The sequence below is a fragment of the Hyalella azteca genome, unplaced genomic scaffold, assembly GCF_000764305.2.
Source record: "Hyalella azteca isolate HAZT.00-mixed unplaced genomic scaffold, Hazt_2.0.2 contig9209, whole genome shotgun sequence".
NCBI lineage: Eukaryota > Metazoa > Arthropoda > Malacostraca > Amphipoda > Hyalellidae > Hyalella > Hyalella azteca.
In genome coordinates, this window is record NW_025939286.1 from 159,280 (window position 1) to 175,694 (window position 16,415).

At 38.6% G+C, this 16,415-nt stretch overlaps 1 protein-coding gene across 1 annotated transcript in view; it reads right to left on the reverse strand.

The window, feature by feature from the left end:
* Positions 1–410: 410 nt before the first annotated feature.
* The window catches only part of LOC108680651 (mediator of RNA polymerase II transcription subunit 23), an 18,439-nt gene continuing 2,434 nt past the window's right edge, over positions 411–16,415 (reverse strand). The window contains exons 2-19 of the mRNA XM_018169527.2: positions 14,883–15,049; positions 13,448–13,594; positions 12,632–12,764; positions 11,810–11,992; positions 11,305–11,410; positions 10,734–10,915; positions 10,093–10,306; positions 8,651–8,883; positions 8,078–8,198; positions 7,684–7,852; positions 6,983–7,100; positions 6,238–6,417; positions 5,692–5,812; positions 5,098–5,278; positions 4,563–4,726; positions 3,583–3,749; positions 2,947–3,104; positions 411–2,623 (exon numbers count right to left, since the gene is read on the reverse strand). Coding sequence (XP_018025016.1) covers positions 895–2,623; positions 2,947–3,104; positions 3,583–3,749; positions 4,563–4,726; positions 5,098–5,278; positions 5,692–5,812; positions 6,238–6,417; positions 6,983–7,100; positions 7,684–7,852; positions 8,078–8,198; positions 8,651–8,883; positions 10,093–10,306; positions 10,734–10,915; positions 11,305–11,410; positions 11,810–11,992; positions 12,632–12,764; positions 13,448–13,594; positions 14,883–15,049 — 4,473 coding nt within the window. The 3' untranslated portion in view covers positions 411–894. The remainder of the gene's footprint in view (positions 2,624–2,946; positions 3,105–3,582; positions 3,750–4,562; positions 4,727–5,097; positions 5,279–5,691; positions 5,813–6,237; positions 6,418–6,982; positions 7,101–7,683; positions 7,853–8,077; positions 8,199–8,650; positions 8,884–10,092; positions 10,307–10,733; positions 10,916–11,304; positions 11,411–11,809; positions 11,993–12,631; positions 12,765–13,447; positions 13,595–14,882; positions 15,050–16,415) is intronic.

Below are 16,415 nucleotides of genomic sequence, written 5' to 3' on the forward strand. Positions count from 1 at the left end.
GTTTGTTTTAATACGTTGCTTCAAAGTTTTCTGTAAGGCAGCATCAAATTAATTGAGAGAAATTTATGACTGGAAAATGTCAAGCTTGGAATGAAATTTACTTTCACCAATTTTCTTGGCCACCCTGCGATCAATCGAAGCTATTCAAATTTCGTTGAATAAAAGGATTTCTGAGGAGTTGAATTTGACTTTTCTAACGCGAAAATCAAATTGGCAAGCCTGAAATTAAAATTGAATCACTGCCTGATGAATTATACCTACCACGTTCTAATTAAGCAAGGAATAGGCAATGACATTTGTTGACAAATCTTAGTTGCAAAAAAATGGAATCTTTCGGATAGAAGTTTTAAGGTTTTATTAAAACTTGTGGACATCATCGGCAAATGAGAACAAGGATACAAAAAAAAATCGAGCATCTATTTCATTATTTTCAATTGATGACACTAGTAGCACGATGAAAACTTGAGACGCATGTTTCTTAAAATTAGACTTCAAGTGTAAAAAAGTAAATTATGGAGACGAACCTAGTTCAGAAGAGATTGAAACTTGTGCATTATTCATAAAATATGCTTGACTTTCCTTGAAAGCTATTCAAAGTCGATTTAACCCTTTGTCTACAGGTACACTAATCGTTTCCCTTGCTATTCATTTCAATAGGCCTGGTAACGAGACTAAGTAGACGAAGGGTTAAATTCATTCGGCCTTAATTTTTTCAACTGTTCACAACTGGTGCATTTTTTTCAAAAAGTCAAATGGCATTACTAGGGATTTTTCAGAACAATTATTTACAGCTGATGAATTCTATTGCGTTTACGTTTGATGAAATGAAAGAATGTCTTTCTTAAACTACACAATAACTTAACGGAATGTTATATTAACAATTGATGAAACATTTTATGCATTACCCGATGGGCTGATGCCAGCAGCCATTGCAGGGCTACTACTGCTGCAGGCTGCGCCACTTACACTTGATGGCGTGCTGTTGGTGCTAGTGCTGGGGGCGAGGGTAGTAGGTGTCGCGGAGCCGGTGGGTCCTGCCTGGATGTTACTCAAGTTCAGGTGCGTGATGAAACGCAGACGCCGCTGGAGGTCAGGTCGTAGTCCCCGAATGATGCCTTCCAAGTCAGGCTTGATGCTGTCGCCAGTGAACATATATTTGATGTGGTATAACACATCACAAATGGCGTCTTGGTGCATGAATTCGGTTACACTTTCATCTACCTTTGCAAGAGCATGATAGAACTCAAGTGTAACATCGAAAACTTTTCTGGCAATGTCCACAGAGAAGCGGCTCAAGAATGGCCCCACCAACTGGAAAAGGCACACAAGTTGCGCCTCTGTTTCAAGTATGCCGCGGATTTGCTCCTTCATCAGTTGCGGTATTCGGCCGAGCTGCGACAGGGAGCTGTGGTGCCAGAAAGCGTGCACGAGAGCGATGGTGAGGGAAACAGAACTGTGGCGAACGCACGGCTGCAGCAAGTCTAAACGCATCAGGCTGAAGATATCGAGAGTGGAAGGAGGAGAGTTAGAGCTCAACTCGGGACACTGTAGGAGGTTTACGATTCTGTGATGAACGGTGAGCCAGTAGCTTTCTGGCAGCCATGTTAGTACTAGCGCAACAGCGTTGATGTACTCGCCTAACTCCCTAGCTGGAATATCACAGTGTCCCTTAACGACCACATCAAACAAGTTCTCAGCGACGGTGTCAGGCATAACGGACAGAGCCATGAGCTCGACGCACGTAACATAAAGCGCGTGAGTGCCACTGTTGCCAAACTCGCTGAAGCGCCATTCCATGCCGTGTGGGAACACGCGCACCCCACGCTGAGCAAGAACTAGTCTTCGGATTAGTGCCGTATAGTACGACGGCTTCGGTACCCACGTTATTTCTTCCGGCGGGGTTGCCAGGTATTCTTCAGTGAGTGCCCAGCCTTTGGGTTTCACGCTGTTGCCGATAACGGCAGCAACCAACTGTCGCTTGAGTTTCGGGCTTTCCCGGAGACGGCCCTCGTAGTAGTGCAGGGTATTGTAGAGATAAGTGATGGGATGGTCGTGGAACTTGTATAATACTCCCAGCTGCTCGAGAACCATCTCAAGTCTTTTGTGAACTTGATGCGCCTCCAAGAAGCGATGGATGATGATGTCAAGTACGGGCAGGAAGCGCAGACACACATTAGTGAAGTAGATGGGTAGAGTCTGATGGTGACCGCTCTGTCCTCCACCACCACCTCCTACCAAGCTTTCTGGGGAGAACTTCTCAGGAAACTTACGATGGAACGCCATGTGTTGCTCATACCAGTTGTTGTGGTTCCAGTGATCTGGCATGTTTTCTGACACGAACTTGTTCACTCGGTTCCTAAACTCGGGCTGTCTCAATAGCAATAGCTGGATAATGAACATGCATACTTGAGCTTTAGAGCTTCCTTCTTGGATACGAAGGGCTAAGCAAAGCATGAGACGGTCAAGAGGCACTATGTGGTAGACCCAGATTATGGCGTTCATGGTGTTCACACACTTGCTCAGGTACTGGCCAAGGGCACAGTTAGAAAACTCGAGTACCAGAAAATCGCACAACGTACGAATGTGTGACATTAACTGCCGTGGACCAAGCCTCTCCAGAACCCTGTGTGACAAAGAATAAATCATTAATTTTGAGATACTTAGTGACGTTAAGTTTTTACATCAGATTATTAATCAGTCAATTATTTGTTGCAAAAGTAAAATCAACTCGAATATTTCTAACTCAATCAATACGTTAAACAATAATGAAAAGCATTCACCAGCAATTAGCGCTATTGTATGTTTGGTAATAAACCAGACATTTAGAGCAGAAATCATTATGCACGTAAAGAATTTAAACGAACATTTACTAGAATTAAAAAGATTGGAAGGATATTTGTCCCGTATTAATAATTCAAAGCCACTTAATAAAGCATTTGAACGTACTTGTAAGCTTCGACGGGAACGCGGTCTTGCTCTAGCACCATCTTGAACAGCAGACACAAGAAGAGCGTCGACGTCTGCTGCTGTCGTGAGAAATGGGCGATGATGTCGTTCTCGTTGCTCATGCTTTTCCATTTGCAGTATTCCTCGTCTACTTCTTTCTGCACAACGATTGAAGAAAAAAAATTCGAGATACTTTTCATAGGAATTCTGTTTGTGAAGACCACAAACATGAGGCCAAAAAGACCCAAGTCTAGGATAAGAACTGACATGGGCATGAAGCGGTATTGGCAACACGAAGAACAGAATGACAGGCGTCAAGTTATGGTAGGTACGATAATATAGCGAGATGTTTGCCCTCCGGACATTCTTCCAAGTTGAGCAATAAAAGCAAAACTGCGCGGCGAACTAAATAATCTAATTAAAAATTTCGTTTCAATTCAATGCGTTAAGTGCATCTTTTAATTCGAACATCCAAATCATACCTGGTTTCGGGCTTCATTTTCAAATAATTTTAATATTAATCACTGAAGTTAGCCACATTACATGTAACACAATCTGAAAAAGCTGTCTCAGGCAACCATTCATTATTCGTTAAGCTGATCGAATGAGACGGAAAAAAATTAGATCCAAGTCTACCTTCAGGTTGTGTGTGTCTCGTGGTCCGGGAACCTGCTTGTAGTATTCCTCGATGACGCGAGGGAAGCACTGCATGGTGTGCGTGGGCCACGTGTGCGGCGTGTGGTTCATCACTGCCCTCAGGAAGTCAAGGCACCAGCGAGCCGAGTCCGACGAGCTGTCAAATCCTGGGCAAGAAAAAAACATCAGAAAATACGTTTTTTTAATGTGAATTCTAGAGACTCCATACATAGTATGACAAACTTTCAAAGCCAGCTCAAAAAGAAAAAAATCTTGAAAATACGTTTATAGTGACAATTTTAGAGGGATATGGAGCCAAACCATAACCAACCAAAAAACCATAATGCAAAACAAAGCCAAATGTAACACGGATTTGAGAAACGTGAATTTTCTACCCTAAATGTTTATGCCAATAAGAGGATGAGATTCAAAATGAGTTTGATTGGATACAAGAATAACGAATGCATAGTATATTAAAGTTGATGAACAAATGCATATGAATAAATAAATAAATTACCTGGAAAAACAATGTAATACATAAAGAATCAAAAGCAGTTTAACTGAAGAACAAACAGGCATACGCAGAACCTAAGCTATTAGCTAAATAAAAGCGTTTCTATTGAATGAAACAATTTCATGACAGAAGTACTGGATTCATCAGCCTCTTTTGGGTAGAAACGATGACAAAAATCCATAAGTAAAGTAAAGGAAAAAAGTGCCCTTTTTGTCTGGCTCTCAAAACTCGAAATTAAACAAGGAACCCCATCAAGGTTATTTTCACGCTTCACATTGGCTGTACTATCAAAATTTGCCTAAATAAGTACACGTTTTGTCTCGAGCACATGTAGCGGCCGATTTTTCGTTTATGATAGGTGGATTTAACATGAAAAGATGTCGGATAACGAACTAACTATTTTTGTCAGTACGGCCCCCAATCAAAAATAAAAATTTAAACACAAGACAGCATTGATCTCTCTTACCAGTGACATGGATAGCCCGAGCAAGGGTCAAGACCAGGACCTTGTTTAGCTCTTCGCTCTCGCCGCTGATGACGGTTTTGGAGTCCGGGGACAGACGAGCCAAAGACGACATCACCTCACTGTTGCCAAGCCCTGAGATCAGGCGAAGTGCCACGCTCTCCAAACTGATGAAAATATGGCGCAACACAAAAATGTGAACACGTGTAATATCGCACGAAATTACAGGCAGAGCGCGTAAAAGAACTGATTAATATACGCAGGGCATTTTATGCTCAAGGTATAATAAAGCGTTCTATACTTCACAAAAAATTTAAACCAGTCTCATTTCTACTGGGTAAATAGGATCCAGTGTAAATGAAAATTTATCGTCAGCAAGCATGAGTTTACATCAGCGCTCTGCGCGAAAAGGAAATAAGGAATCATTTGGCCCTTGTTGGTAAAATTCCCAGAACAAAAATTCAAAATATTCAAAATCAAAAGGTCATTATTATTTAAAACGAGAAATATTCAGGTGGGAAGATGGTGAAGCACTAACCAGAGATGGAGGTGAGTCATGTTGGGCAAGGTGTTGAGGGGAATGGTCATGTGGTGGATGGTGGAGAGCAGCTGCACGCGGTAATGGGGGGGACTGTGGTGGATGCGGTGGGAGAACATCTCCAGGAGGCCATGCAAGATGCCCCAAACTTGAGACTTGAACACCACAGGCAGCAGGTTCGCTGTGAAACATAACATTGAAAATAAGCGCAAGCAAAGCAGTGAACAGAATGAGTAATTCTGAGTTCCAAAACTAAGTTTAGGTTACAAGATTATGAAGAATCGTGAGTCCAACTTGCATTCATCGGGTAATAGCAAGCTGTCACTAATACCCAAGGAATAATGGCCGTTAACTGTCACAATGAAAAATTACAAAGACATCGAGTACTAATGGGAAAATTGGTTAATAAAAGTTTCCTCTGATGAATCAGGCATACAATTTTCATTAAATTTTGTGACCACCGTAAGCCGTATGACAATCGTAACTTGGAGTTATCTCGTCTGAAACTCATAATTTGCTTCACATACAAACTTTTATCTCCTGGTAGTAAGGCCAAATGTTACTAATAAGATATTAATGATAAGAAATGCTTACTAATGAATTGTTTGATGCCGATGGTTTCAGTTTCTATGTAAACGAGCAATCTTGCGTAGGTCTCCACGAGCGCGGGTGCCAAGGCTATGGTGCTCTTAGTGTGAGCTTGCTTCGTTATGTACTGCAAAATAAAACTTGCTCGTTAGTGAAAAGAAATCATGGTGAAACTTTTTACATTAACAAACTGAATAGTTACCTAGTTGTAATAAAATTTGATTATATATATGCACTATTGTTTGCAGTATATTATTTATATGCAGCATTGTTTCAAAATTTATTAGCTGATTTAAATTAATATTTTAAATCTGTCCACCTCGCAAGCAAACTACGACTGAGCAGTAATAACCTAAAATCAGATGAAGCACTGCGTAATAACTACGTAGAAACTTTATTCAATCGTTAACGATGAGGTTAGGATATCCATATGTATATTTTGAATTAATCGGTTTGCTCAACTTGGAATATTGAGCGAGTGGATCCACTTGATTCACAATTTCTCTGATCTTAGACGACGATAAATCAGAGCATTCAGTGAGGAATTTTTACCTGGCCAATGTTGTGGAGGAGGCTCATCTTGACGTGGATAGAGAGCGAGTCGAGGAGCGTCATTGACAGGGGCACCGTGGCACCGTGCGCCACACAGTTCACTCCCGGCATCGGCACGGTGCTCTTCTGGCTGCTCTGAATGCCTTCGGTCAGTGCCAGGATCGGCCGGTGGAACATTTCCTGCAAATGCACAAGTAAAATTGTTACAAAATTTGTGAGATGGCAGTGAATAATGCAAGGCATTCATAAACATTTGATAAAAATCAATGCCACTTGCCGCCAATAAAAAAGAGCTAAAAATAAACAGGCAGTGAAATCCACGAAGAAATAAGTCAATGTAGCGCATTCACTATGGCACCGAAACGATATTCCATTTACATATCACGTATTTATACTTCTTATTTTAGTATCCGAGCATTATAGCCGTAGTACATTAATTAGAGATTTTCTTGCCAGTTTGGAGGACAGCCTTGCGTGTCATGCAAGATAAATAATAAATAAATTAAAAAAATTGCATCTCTCTAAAAAAATTGCTTGTTCATTAATCTGGTGAAATTAAATGGCTCGGCAATTAATTAATTAAATTGTTCATTAATCTGGTGGAGGTGAGTTTGAAATTTGCTGGTGAAATTAAATTAGAATGCCTCGGCCCTACGCATCAAAATTGGTCTCTAGGAACAGTAATGTAAAATACTCATCCACAACATTGCTTTAAATGAATGACAGCACAGTATACGTTTCGGACCGTGTTGGTGGAGAAAGCATTGAGCAGCAGCGCGATGCGGTAGTCGGGGGAAGGCGTCGTGGAGAAGTTGGACGCGATGTGTGAGAGTTGAGGGTTGTGTACAAGCGACTGGATCAGTCTGAAAATTGAGATAAAAATCAGTTTATAAGTTAAAAATTAATTTATCCTGCTAATAAATAACTGAAGACTTGTCTTATACAGGTTTCTAGCATGAAACAAATGTGCACAAAAATTTGCTAATCAAATTGATGTCATAACAATGCATTATCTCCATGGTACAGAGAGAGGTCAATAATAAAACGAATTAACATTTAACAGTCACTAGCTAACGTATGTACGTATATGAAGAATATTAAAAATATTTGGCTTGAATGTAACTAATCTTCAGCGCAGATGACTTACTGAAAAGAGCACCGAATTTCTAACTGTAATTGCCAACTAAGAGGCAAACTCTTGCCTGATGCGTGATCTGATGTTAAATTGCAAATTTTTTTAATCCATATCGCGTAAAGTATATTATCAACCTGAAAAAATCTATGAAATGAAAAATATGGCAAATGAACATTTCTCAATCGTAATACGAACTATTTCGCATGAATTTCATTGACACCAGTTTAGTTTACTTTGCTTAATGGACACCACATCCTGCTTGACTCAACCTTAAGATAAGTTCTCAAGGGTAGGTTACACAGTGTACTCACTCGTTGTGATTGGTGAAGGCAGGAGGCAGAGCCCGTGGAGTTTTGATGTACTCAGCCTGAGCCTTGCGCAAAATGTGGATAAGGATGCACATGGCTGAAGACTTGAGTACACACGAGGGGTCTGTGTAGTCAGGGACCGGTAACGGAGTCCGCTCCGGGTACAAATATTCTGTAAAGCCAATACAAATGTGCTTGCTACAAAATATATATAATATAGACTAACTACGGTATTGAGGGTCAAAGAGTATACATTTTATGAATTCATGAAATTGCTGAACGACAGAAGAACTTCAGATAGAAATTTGGAATCATTTCCGTCTTTCAAGATTATGATGAAATTGTTCAATTATCATAAACGTGTCGCTTATTTGATGAGAGCAATAGAATGACGTACCGATCAGCCGCAACACAGGCAGGAACTCCGGGAATGGATTTTTCTGTATAGTTCCCGAGAGATACTGCAGCAAAACCCACATCAAATGGTCGCGCCCAACGCGCATATTCAGCTTTTGCAACTGAAGAAGCGATAAACACGATCACAAATTGGGTCGGGATCACATTCGTAGCCAAACAAAAATGAAGGATGCTGCTAAGTACTCATTTTTTTATGAATGGTAAGAGGGTTCTATATACACAGTGGAATTATCTAAAGAGTAATTACAGTAATGATGACACAAAAAGTTATCAGATTAGCAAAAGGAATGAATGTAGGTGCGATCACAGGGGGTGAAATTCTGTCAAAGGGTTTTTTTATTTGGTCGTAGTTTTGATTAAAATATCATGAAGACATTCAATGTCTTTGCATGGATTATACTAAATAATTCTAGATGAATGAGAGATTTGATACCAATGCAACACCAAAAAATGTCTTATAATCAGAAACTTGCAATAAATCAAATAAGATAGGAGCATGAGCGAGACTCTTGCAGATAATTGTTAAATATCAAAAGTGCTAAATTGGACATACCTTAGCATGTAAAGCTATCACCAGCGCTGGGAAGTTTATGAGTTGGTGGAGCACGAAGTGTATGAGGAGTGAGGAGAGGTGGTGGCAGGGACATGGATAATGGTCAGGGGAAGAGGGCGCAGCACCAGCGGAGGAGGCGCTGCTGGGGGAGGACGTCGTGGCCCCAGGGGTGGCTGAGGAGCTCGTGCCGCTGGGTGTTGCAACGCTCGTGTCCATGGCAGTCGTGCCAGAGCCTGAATAATCACAACATCGAGATTGCACGAATGGACTTGAACAAGTGATAAATACAAATAAAAATTCATTTTTAGCGCATTTTCTCATTTATGGAAAATATGAGTACTATTGTGCTGTGGGAAAAAACTATTGTGCTCGCCATGTCCGTCTGTCCATCCGTCTGTCTGTCCGTCCGTAACTTCACGTTTTCGTCGACGAGAAAATGAGCTCTCAGTCACTCACTACAGTGAGTACCGTACCGAGTTATATTTTTTCTAAAATGGCGACATTTTTGTGATAACCGTACAACGCTTTGTAATACAACATTTTTGTATGCAAATTTACATTAGATATGAAAAATAAATAGCCATGCAAGCCTACTCCTCGAGCGCAAATCCAGTAAGGCCACACCATTTATAAGATATCAACATTTCATCTGACATTGTACGTATATAAAGCATCTGAACACGCCCAGTTTCCTGACGTTTTCGTGCATATTCAAGGCAAACAAATAACCTCCTTGTGCCTTTTCAGGGTAAAACAACCTCTTTGTGCATAATAAGAGTAAACAATTAACTTTTGCGTGCATATTCAGGGTAAACAATTAACCTCTTTGTGCATATTCAGGGTAAACAAATGACCTCTTTGTGCATATTCAGAATCAATAAATAACCTCTTTCGCAAGTGAATCTGCTCTCTCCTGCACCATTTTCTAAAGTTGAATTTTTTTAAGTCAAAAAATTAGTTTTTACTTGTTTCTTCCTTATTATCTGGACGACAATAATCTTACGAAGCATCACTTCCTGAAACCTGATAAGGATTCACCAGCAAGTACAGGAAGGAGCACAAAAAAAAGAACTAACACACGCATAGATAAAAGTTTAGCTCTACTGCAGTCAGCATCCCTCCTAAGAGGCTCACAACCACCTGAAAGATGGCACAAATGAGAACCTCTGCCCATACTCCACCCCAAAAACATAACACAACTCCTGATGGCGTACTAGGCACTGTCAGTCTACCAGCACCCTCACTACATCGCCTAAAGTTTGAGGTCAGAACAGACGCGGTTTGCTCCATGTGCAACGCATGTCTTAAGACTTTACAAGAAACGAAGAACAGGAACCACATTTTTTCCTTCATGAAGGAATAACGACGCTTCTAGAACTAATAAAAAAATTAAATACTGAATCGATTCATCCTCTGTAACCATCATTAAAATAAAAAGTCACCTGCTCCAGCATTGGCGTCATCTTGGTCCTCGAGACCACTGGACGGTGCTGGCTGTGAGGTGCCATCCGTAGCAGCGGTAGCGGCAGGGTCAGTGGCCTGAGCCGCAGACTCGCTGGCTTTGTTTTGGTTGTAGAGGTCAGTGGCGTGACACACGTGCAGCGAGCTCACCATCAGCGTGATCAATTGATCTTCTAGTACAGAACACCGTTGCTTCTGCACACAAAAATATTCCTAATTTCAACACAACAAACTTGTAGTGCAGTTTAAACTGATCAAATTAATTCGTTTATTTAAAATGATTCGAATACCTACAATATATGTAAAAAAGTTACCGCACGCAGGAAAAAATTGAATGGAGCTCATTAAGTATCAGAATTATATCAATAAAGAGGCAATAAATTATTTCACTGGTCACAAGCAAGTTAATGATGCTGGAACAAATTCCAGGTATGAATGAGTTCTTGAAACGATTATTTTTGAAGGGAATACCTATTCCTAAAAATTATTCTATCAAGTTTCAGTGGAATTGTTGATTGGAAAGAATAATGCTTTGAGTAACAGGAGATCAACATTGCAGTGCATATTAAATGACAGTGAAGAATTTGATCCATTTTTAGGTTGGAGTATATTAAGTACAGACCTTCTTAGTCATATCAATCATGGCGCAGACCATTTCCTTGGAGTAAGGCTGTCGTAGGACGTGGTTCAGCAGTGCTGGCTGGGGGGCGAGCAGCTCACTTGAGTATGGCAGTGAGCCGTTCAGGCCAAACTTGAGTGTCCTGCTGTCTAGTTTCCATGAACTTATGCTCCATCCGTTGTGACCTGATTGTGAAAGATCCAGCTTCAGTATTTGAGAGGGTATAAAAATTACAAACAGTATCTATTGTGCAAGGAAGTGGTACCATAAGAAATCTGTTTTAATAATATAATAATAATATAATAGAACATACAAAAGTTGTAGCAATGATCTGCAACTACAACAAAAAATTGCACATACTATCTTATTTTGAAGTAAAAAACACACAACTGTTATCACCCGAGTTCACCAGGGCTTTACTACAAAGATAATTCTAATTCTTTTACTACAAAAAGAATAAAATTTAAATTTATTGGAACGCAAATAATATACCTACACAAGTTTGAAATCAGTATTATATGCAGCGTGTGCATTGGATGGAAACTAGTCAAATGTTCGAAGGTATAAGCCTCACCAGAGTGCTCCACAACTGGTCGTAACTTTGTTCGGTTTACAATAGACAAAAGCTGAGCTGCTCGCTGGAAGTTCTCCACAAAATCAGTCAACAATCGTGAGACTTTCTGTTGAACAATTGATACTGTGATATAAAGATATTAAAAACGACTTATGAAGTATTTAGTGTAGTACACGTTACTTATATTGATCATGTACAGAATGCAATTCAACAACAATAAAGTAACTTTACCTCATTACGGTTTGAACAATTTTCTTAGTCTTTGAAACTTAAAATTGGCAAATATCACTTTTAAAGTTTAATTTCATGAATCAATCAAATGGAAAATAAGTCCTTTCCAAAGATTTATAATCAATCAAATGGAAAATAAATCTTTTCACCAAAATCCCCAGGATACTAATAAGAAGCAATAATTTTTCTTTCAAATAACAGAAATGAGCACGATCCTCTTGACAATTTTTTTTTATGTAACAAAAAATGAACCACCAACAACCATCTGCCCTACCCAGTGTGGCCACTTCTGGTAGTCAGGACAGAGCTTGAGGAGCTCATTAACAACAAAGTATGCAGGCAGGAGAGCAGCGTTGGGGTCACAGATGTGCTCGAGTAGCTCACACAGCGCAGTCATGCACGCCACTTGCGAGTGTTTTAACTCAGTTGGCAGCTGCCGGCAAACCTCCAAGCACATCTAGAACAAAACAAATGTATTATGGAATAATATTAGCAAGACATACATACTAGCAGCATTGCAACAGGAAACAGTTATTTCAGTATTTTATACAATACTTTGCGCCTTCTGCAAGATTGATAGGTTGATCATATGAAAAGTTTTGACTGAGAAATGGGAGCACAAATATGGAGCATAGTGGGTAGCGCTCCTACAATTTGAAGATTTTCAATAATAGTGGATTATACACTTGTACACATAATTCAATAGAGACATTTTATTTTAAACCAATATGCATTATGATTTTATAAGCTAAGAACTGTTGCAATACCTACTACCATGTTATATTCATCAACAATGAAGGTAAAATTCAATTCTACAACTGTATTATTTGTCTGAGCTTTGATGTATTAGGTACATTGGAGTATTAACTATTCAGTTAGGAATTTTGTTATCCTCGAAAGAACTTCAGTGAAATCATTTTCACTTCAATCATTTATTTGATACAACTACCTGTATATGGAATGTCCAATTGAAGCCCACTACACATAATTCATTTTTAGATTTATTTCAGAAGCACAATGAATATTACTAAAAAAATAGTAATTAGGTTTCCCATAGAAAATATAACTTAAAGTCAGTGGGAAAATTTGCCTTCACCTTCATAATTTCCCGAACACCTTTGTAATCCACGCCGCTGATAACATCTTTCATGAGGCCAAAAGCTGTGATCCAAAACACACTGTTTTCTGGCTTGAGCTTCTCGTGGGTTAGGATGGTAACACACAGAAGCCTGGGCAGATAACATCAATTAGAAATCGAGATACAATCATTGCTTATTCATATTGAACTACCTCTTTAAGATATTTCATCTGAGAGTACATTTAGTGCAGAGGTAAAGTTTTGAACAAAAAGGCTTTGGGTGAAAGGTTTTAAAATGGACAAATTTTAAAATTACATTATTCACTGAACCCAAATCCATAAGCTCAAAGGACACACAATTAAATTTAGGACGATTCAAAAGCTAACAAAAATTTACTATAACCAATCATTGTGCAACGCAATACAATACATAGAAATTCACTTATTGACAGCACTATTAAAGCTCAACTACCACATGTCTGATTCTAGGTATAGGTAATCACTTTTAAACACTAGTCTCAACAAAACTTAACTTTGTTCAATAAAATAAGTCTTTATAAATCAACATATATTTTAATTTAATGAATGGTTCTATTTTCTCAATTGTTCTCAATTATATTTCTTCAACCATGCTTGAACTACCTACAATTTTTCATGGAATGCAAAGCAGCAGCAATGACAGAAATAACAAATTCCAGAAAGACATACTTACTTAGCCAGAATAGAGCATTATATTCCTTCAAGACTTCAACCATGCATTACCTATCCAATTTTTCATGAAATGCAGAGCAGCAGCAATGACAGAAATAACAAATTCCAGAAAGACATACTTACTTAGCCGGAATAGAGTTAGACTCAGCAAGCTTGCAGATGATGCTTGCAACAGCATGGGACTGCACTGGATTATGCCGCATTGAGAGGACTGTCACAAGCTGCCTTACCCCTGCCTCCAGTACTGTCTTGTTTGAAGTTTCCTGATCACTGGAATAATTTGAAAATATAACTCAGTACTCACTGCAGTGAGTTACTGAGAGCGCATTTTCTCATTGACAAAAACATGAAGTCACGGATAGACAGATGGACATGACGAGCACAATAGTGCATTTTTTCTACAAATGAGAAAAAGTGCTAAAAACAGAAAAATTTACAAAAGGCAACCAAAATCATTTCATGTCTGTAGTGCAGCAAATCCTATGTCAATGAAAAATTCTAATCACATATGAATTAGGTAAAAATGTTTAAAATGATTCACAAAATGCATGCCATCACTTTAATAACTTCATATCCATCTGTGTTATCCATCTCAAAATATTGAAGAGGGTGGGTCAGGACGATCCACTTAGATGAGTCAAACGCATCTAAATAGCAGTGCACTTTCTCAACTCTTGCCCATTTGTAGGTCATACTGACCTAGGTATTACTGACCCTTTAAATTACAGGTATAGGTAACTTCTTTGTGGCCTCAAAGGCTATTAGACACCCAGATGATACCCATGTGTCCATCCTATGTGCAGTGTTAAAAGCAATTAGATGCCACAAATGAGTCATGCCTCAAATTCAAAGAGCCTGTAACAGGTCTATATGATCCACAAATTGGCGCAAGTAAAAAAAAGTTCATCCCTATTTGGACACAGTTGACCCGTCTAAGTGGATCATCCAGACACACCCATTTTTTCAGTGTAAATGAGTTAAAATGACTTTGCTGAGACAAGTTTGAAATAATTATAAAATGATTTAAGCAATTAGCTGTCAGATCCTAATGCCTGAATTCACCTGAGCATTTGGGACTTGTGAGAATTTTGTATCAATCTTGGCTGTTCATAGAGAAAGTATAAATACATATAATTGGACAAAAAGAAAAAAAATATATTACAGAATGGGCCTAATTTAAGTATGAACATCACTAGATATACATCAGTATGTAGATAATTATATTGGAACCCTGCCCTAGGGACTTAATTTGTGGAGGAACTTGGTTTGTAAAGTGATTTCTTTGTAACATGAGCCTATTTCTCTTATCAAAATTTATAAAAAGGGCTTTGATCTGTGTAAGGCCTCCAAAACATCACCCATTCACATATATATTGTACTTGCAATAGGCTGAAAAAGAAATATTTCTATTTCGAGGTGATAAAGAAGGCATCTGTTTGACCCAAGATTGTGCTGATTGTACTCTTATTCTGGGCATACTCCTTGGCCAAGGAAACAACCTGCACGCCACCAGGATGACCAAATTTTAAGCGCACGAAGTGTACAATTTGAGGAATACCTGGATGGTCTGTTGCCATCTGAAGATGGCTCAGAAGAAGACTGGCCAGCTTGATCCAGCAGTTTCTGAACCTCTGAGAAAATGGTGGTGAGCTTCTGCTCAGCCTTCTCAGGGTCATCTAATTTCAGGTAATTGAACAGATTCTGCTGAAGAGGATCTCCTTGGTGCTGAAACAAGAGATAAATTATGAAATTGATTATTGGAAATGTTGCCACTTGGAAGAGCAAACAATTTTTTTGACTCATTTATTCTCATAGCATAAAATTTCATTCAAATATATGTGAATGATATTACTGATAGTATTATCTCCAAAGAAGCATGTCCACCAGCAGTAATACCAAATAAGTTCTATAATCAAGATAAAACAATTCAAAACCCTTATCCATTAGACATATATATTCACCGCTCAGGTTACAAATTTCTACATGAATACTTTGCATCTGGCTGTGCACCTGCCACTGTTATATGACTAAAATCTAATTATCAACTGCCTACACAACATAATTTGACCAGCAAGGCCTCTTAGAAAAAATTATAGCTTGCTTGCTCCTTGATGGCATGGCAAGTTCAAATCCTTTCTGTATTAAGAGAAGTGTAAAATCTAACTTCAATAATGTTTTAAATAGGATTCAGTTTCTATACATTTATGCTTCAATGTTATTGTGACCCACAGTGATCTGTTGCATTCCTCTACTCTTGATTTAGTTTGTTAGCAACTTCTTTTAGTTTTCATGAGGCATCTCAGGATGAATGCTACAAATAAATAAATGGTTGATACAGTGGTTACAGTCTTTACAGTGACGTTTCAAATCATGAGCAATGACAGATTGCAGGTTAAGGTAGCAAAACTGAGGTTATTGATTTGTGGAAATATTTCATTTTAATTGGCCTAATACCTGTATATTGGCCAATATATACAAGACATTGGCCAATGTCAGAAGCACTGGCGTTGGACTTGTTAGTCATTAGAAGCTACAGCTTTACTGCACCCCATTCATTACTTCAATCAATACAAACACCTTACCATATAATATTTCTAAACATTTGTTGAGCTGAAACTTTCAACATAACATATGAATTAGCTAGCCATAACTACACATACCATTTCAGGGTGCAATCCTTTAGAATTATATGCATTTAAAAAGTACCTACCTATAATTATAAAATACTGTAAAATGGGGTAACTTAGACCGGCAGGGTAACTTAGACCACTTTTCGTTTTTTTAACAAAAACCCCCACAACTCAAAAACTATTTGACATAGAAAAATTTTGTCAATGGGCATTAAAGGCCTAATACTGAGGCTACATAACACAATAGAAAGGTTTGAAAAGTTTGCATAACTAATAGGTTAAAAAATTAAAAATAAGACCCACAAAAAAAAGCTATTATTTAAAGCCTGTCAGAGTACCCCCTCCAATTTTTTTATTTTTTGGTTAAATAACTCCAGGTTTTGATGCATTGTAGTAGAACTCTTCTAGTTACATATGCAAATGACAAATTTTAGGAAAGTGTCATAGTTTGCAAATGGGGG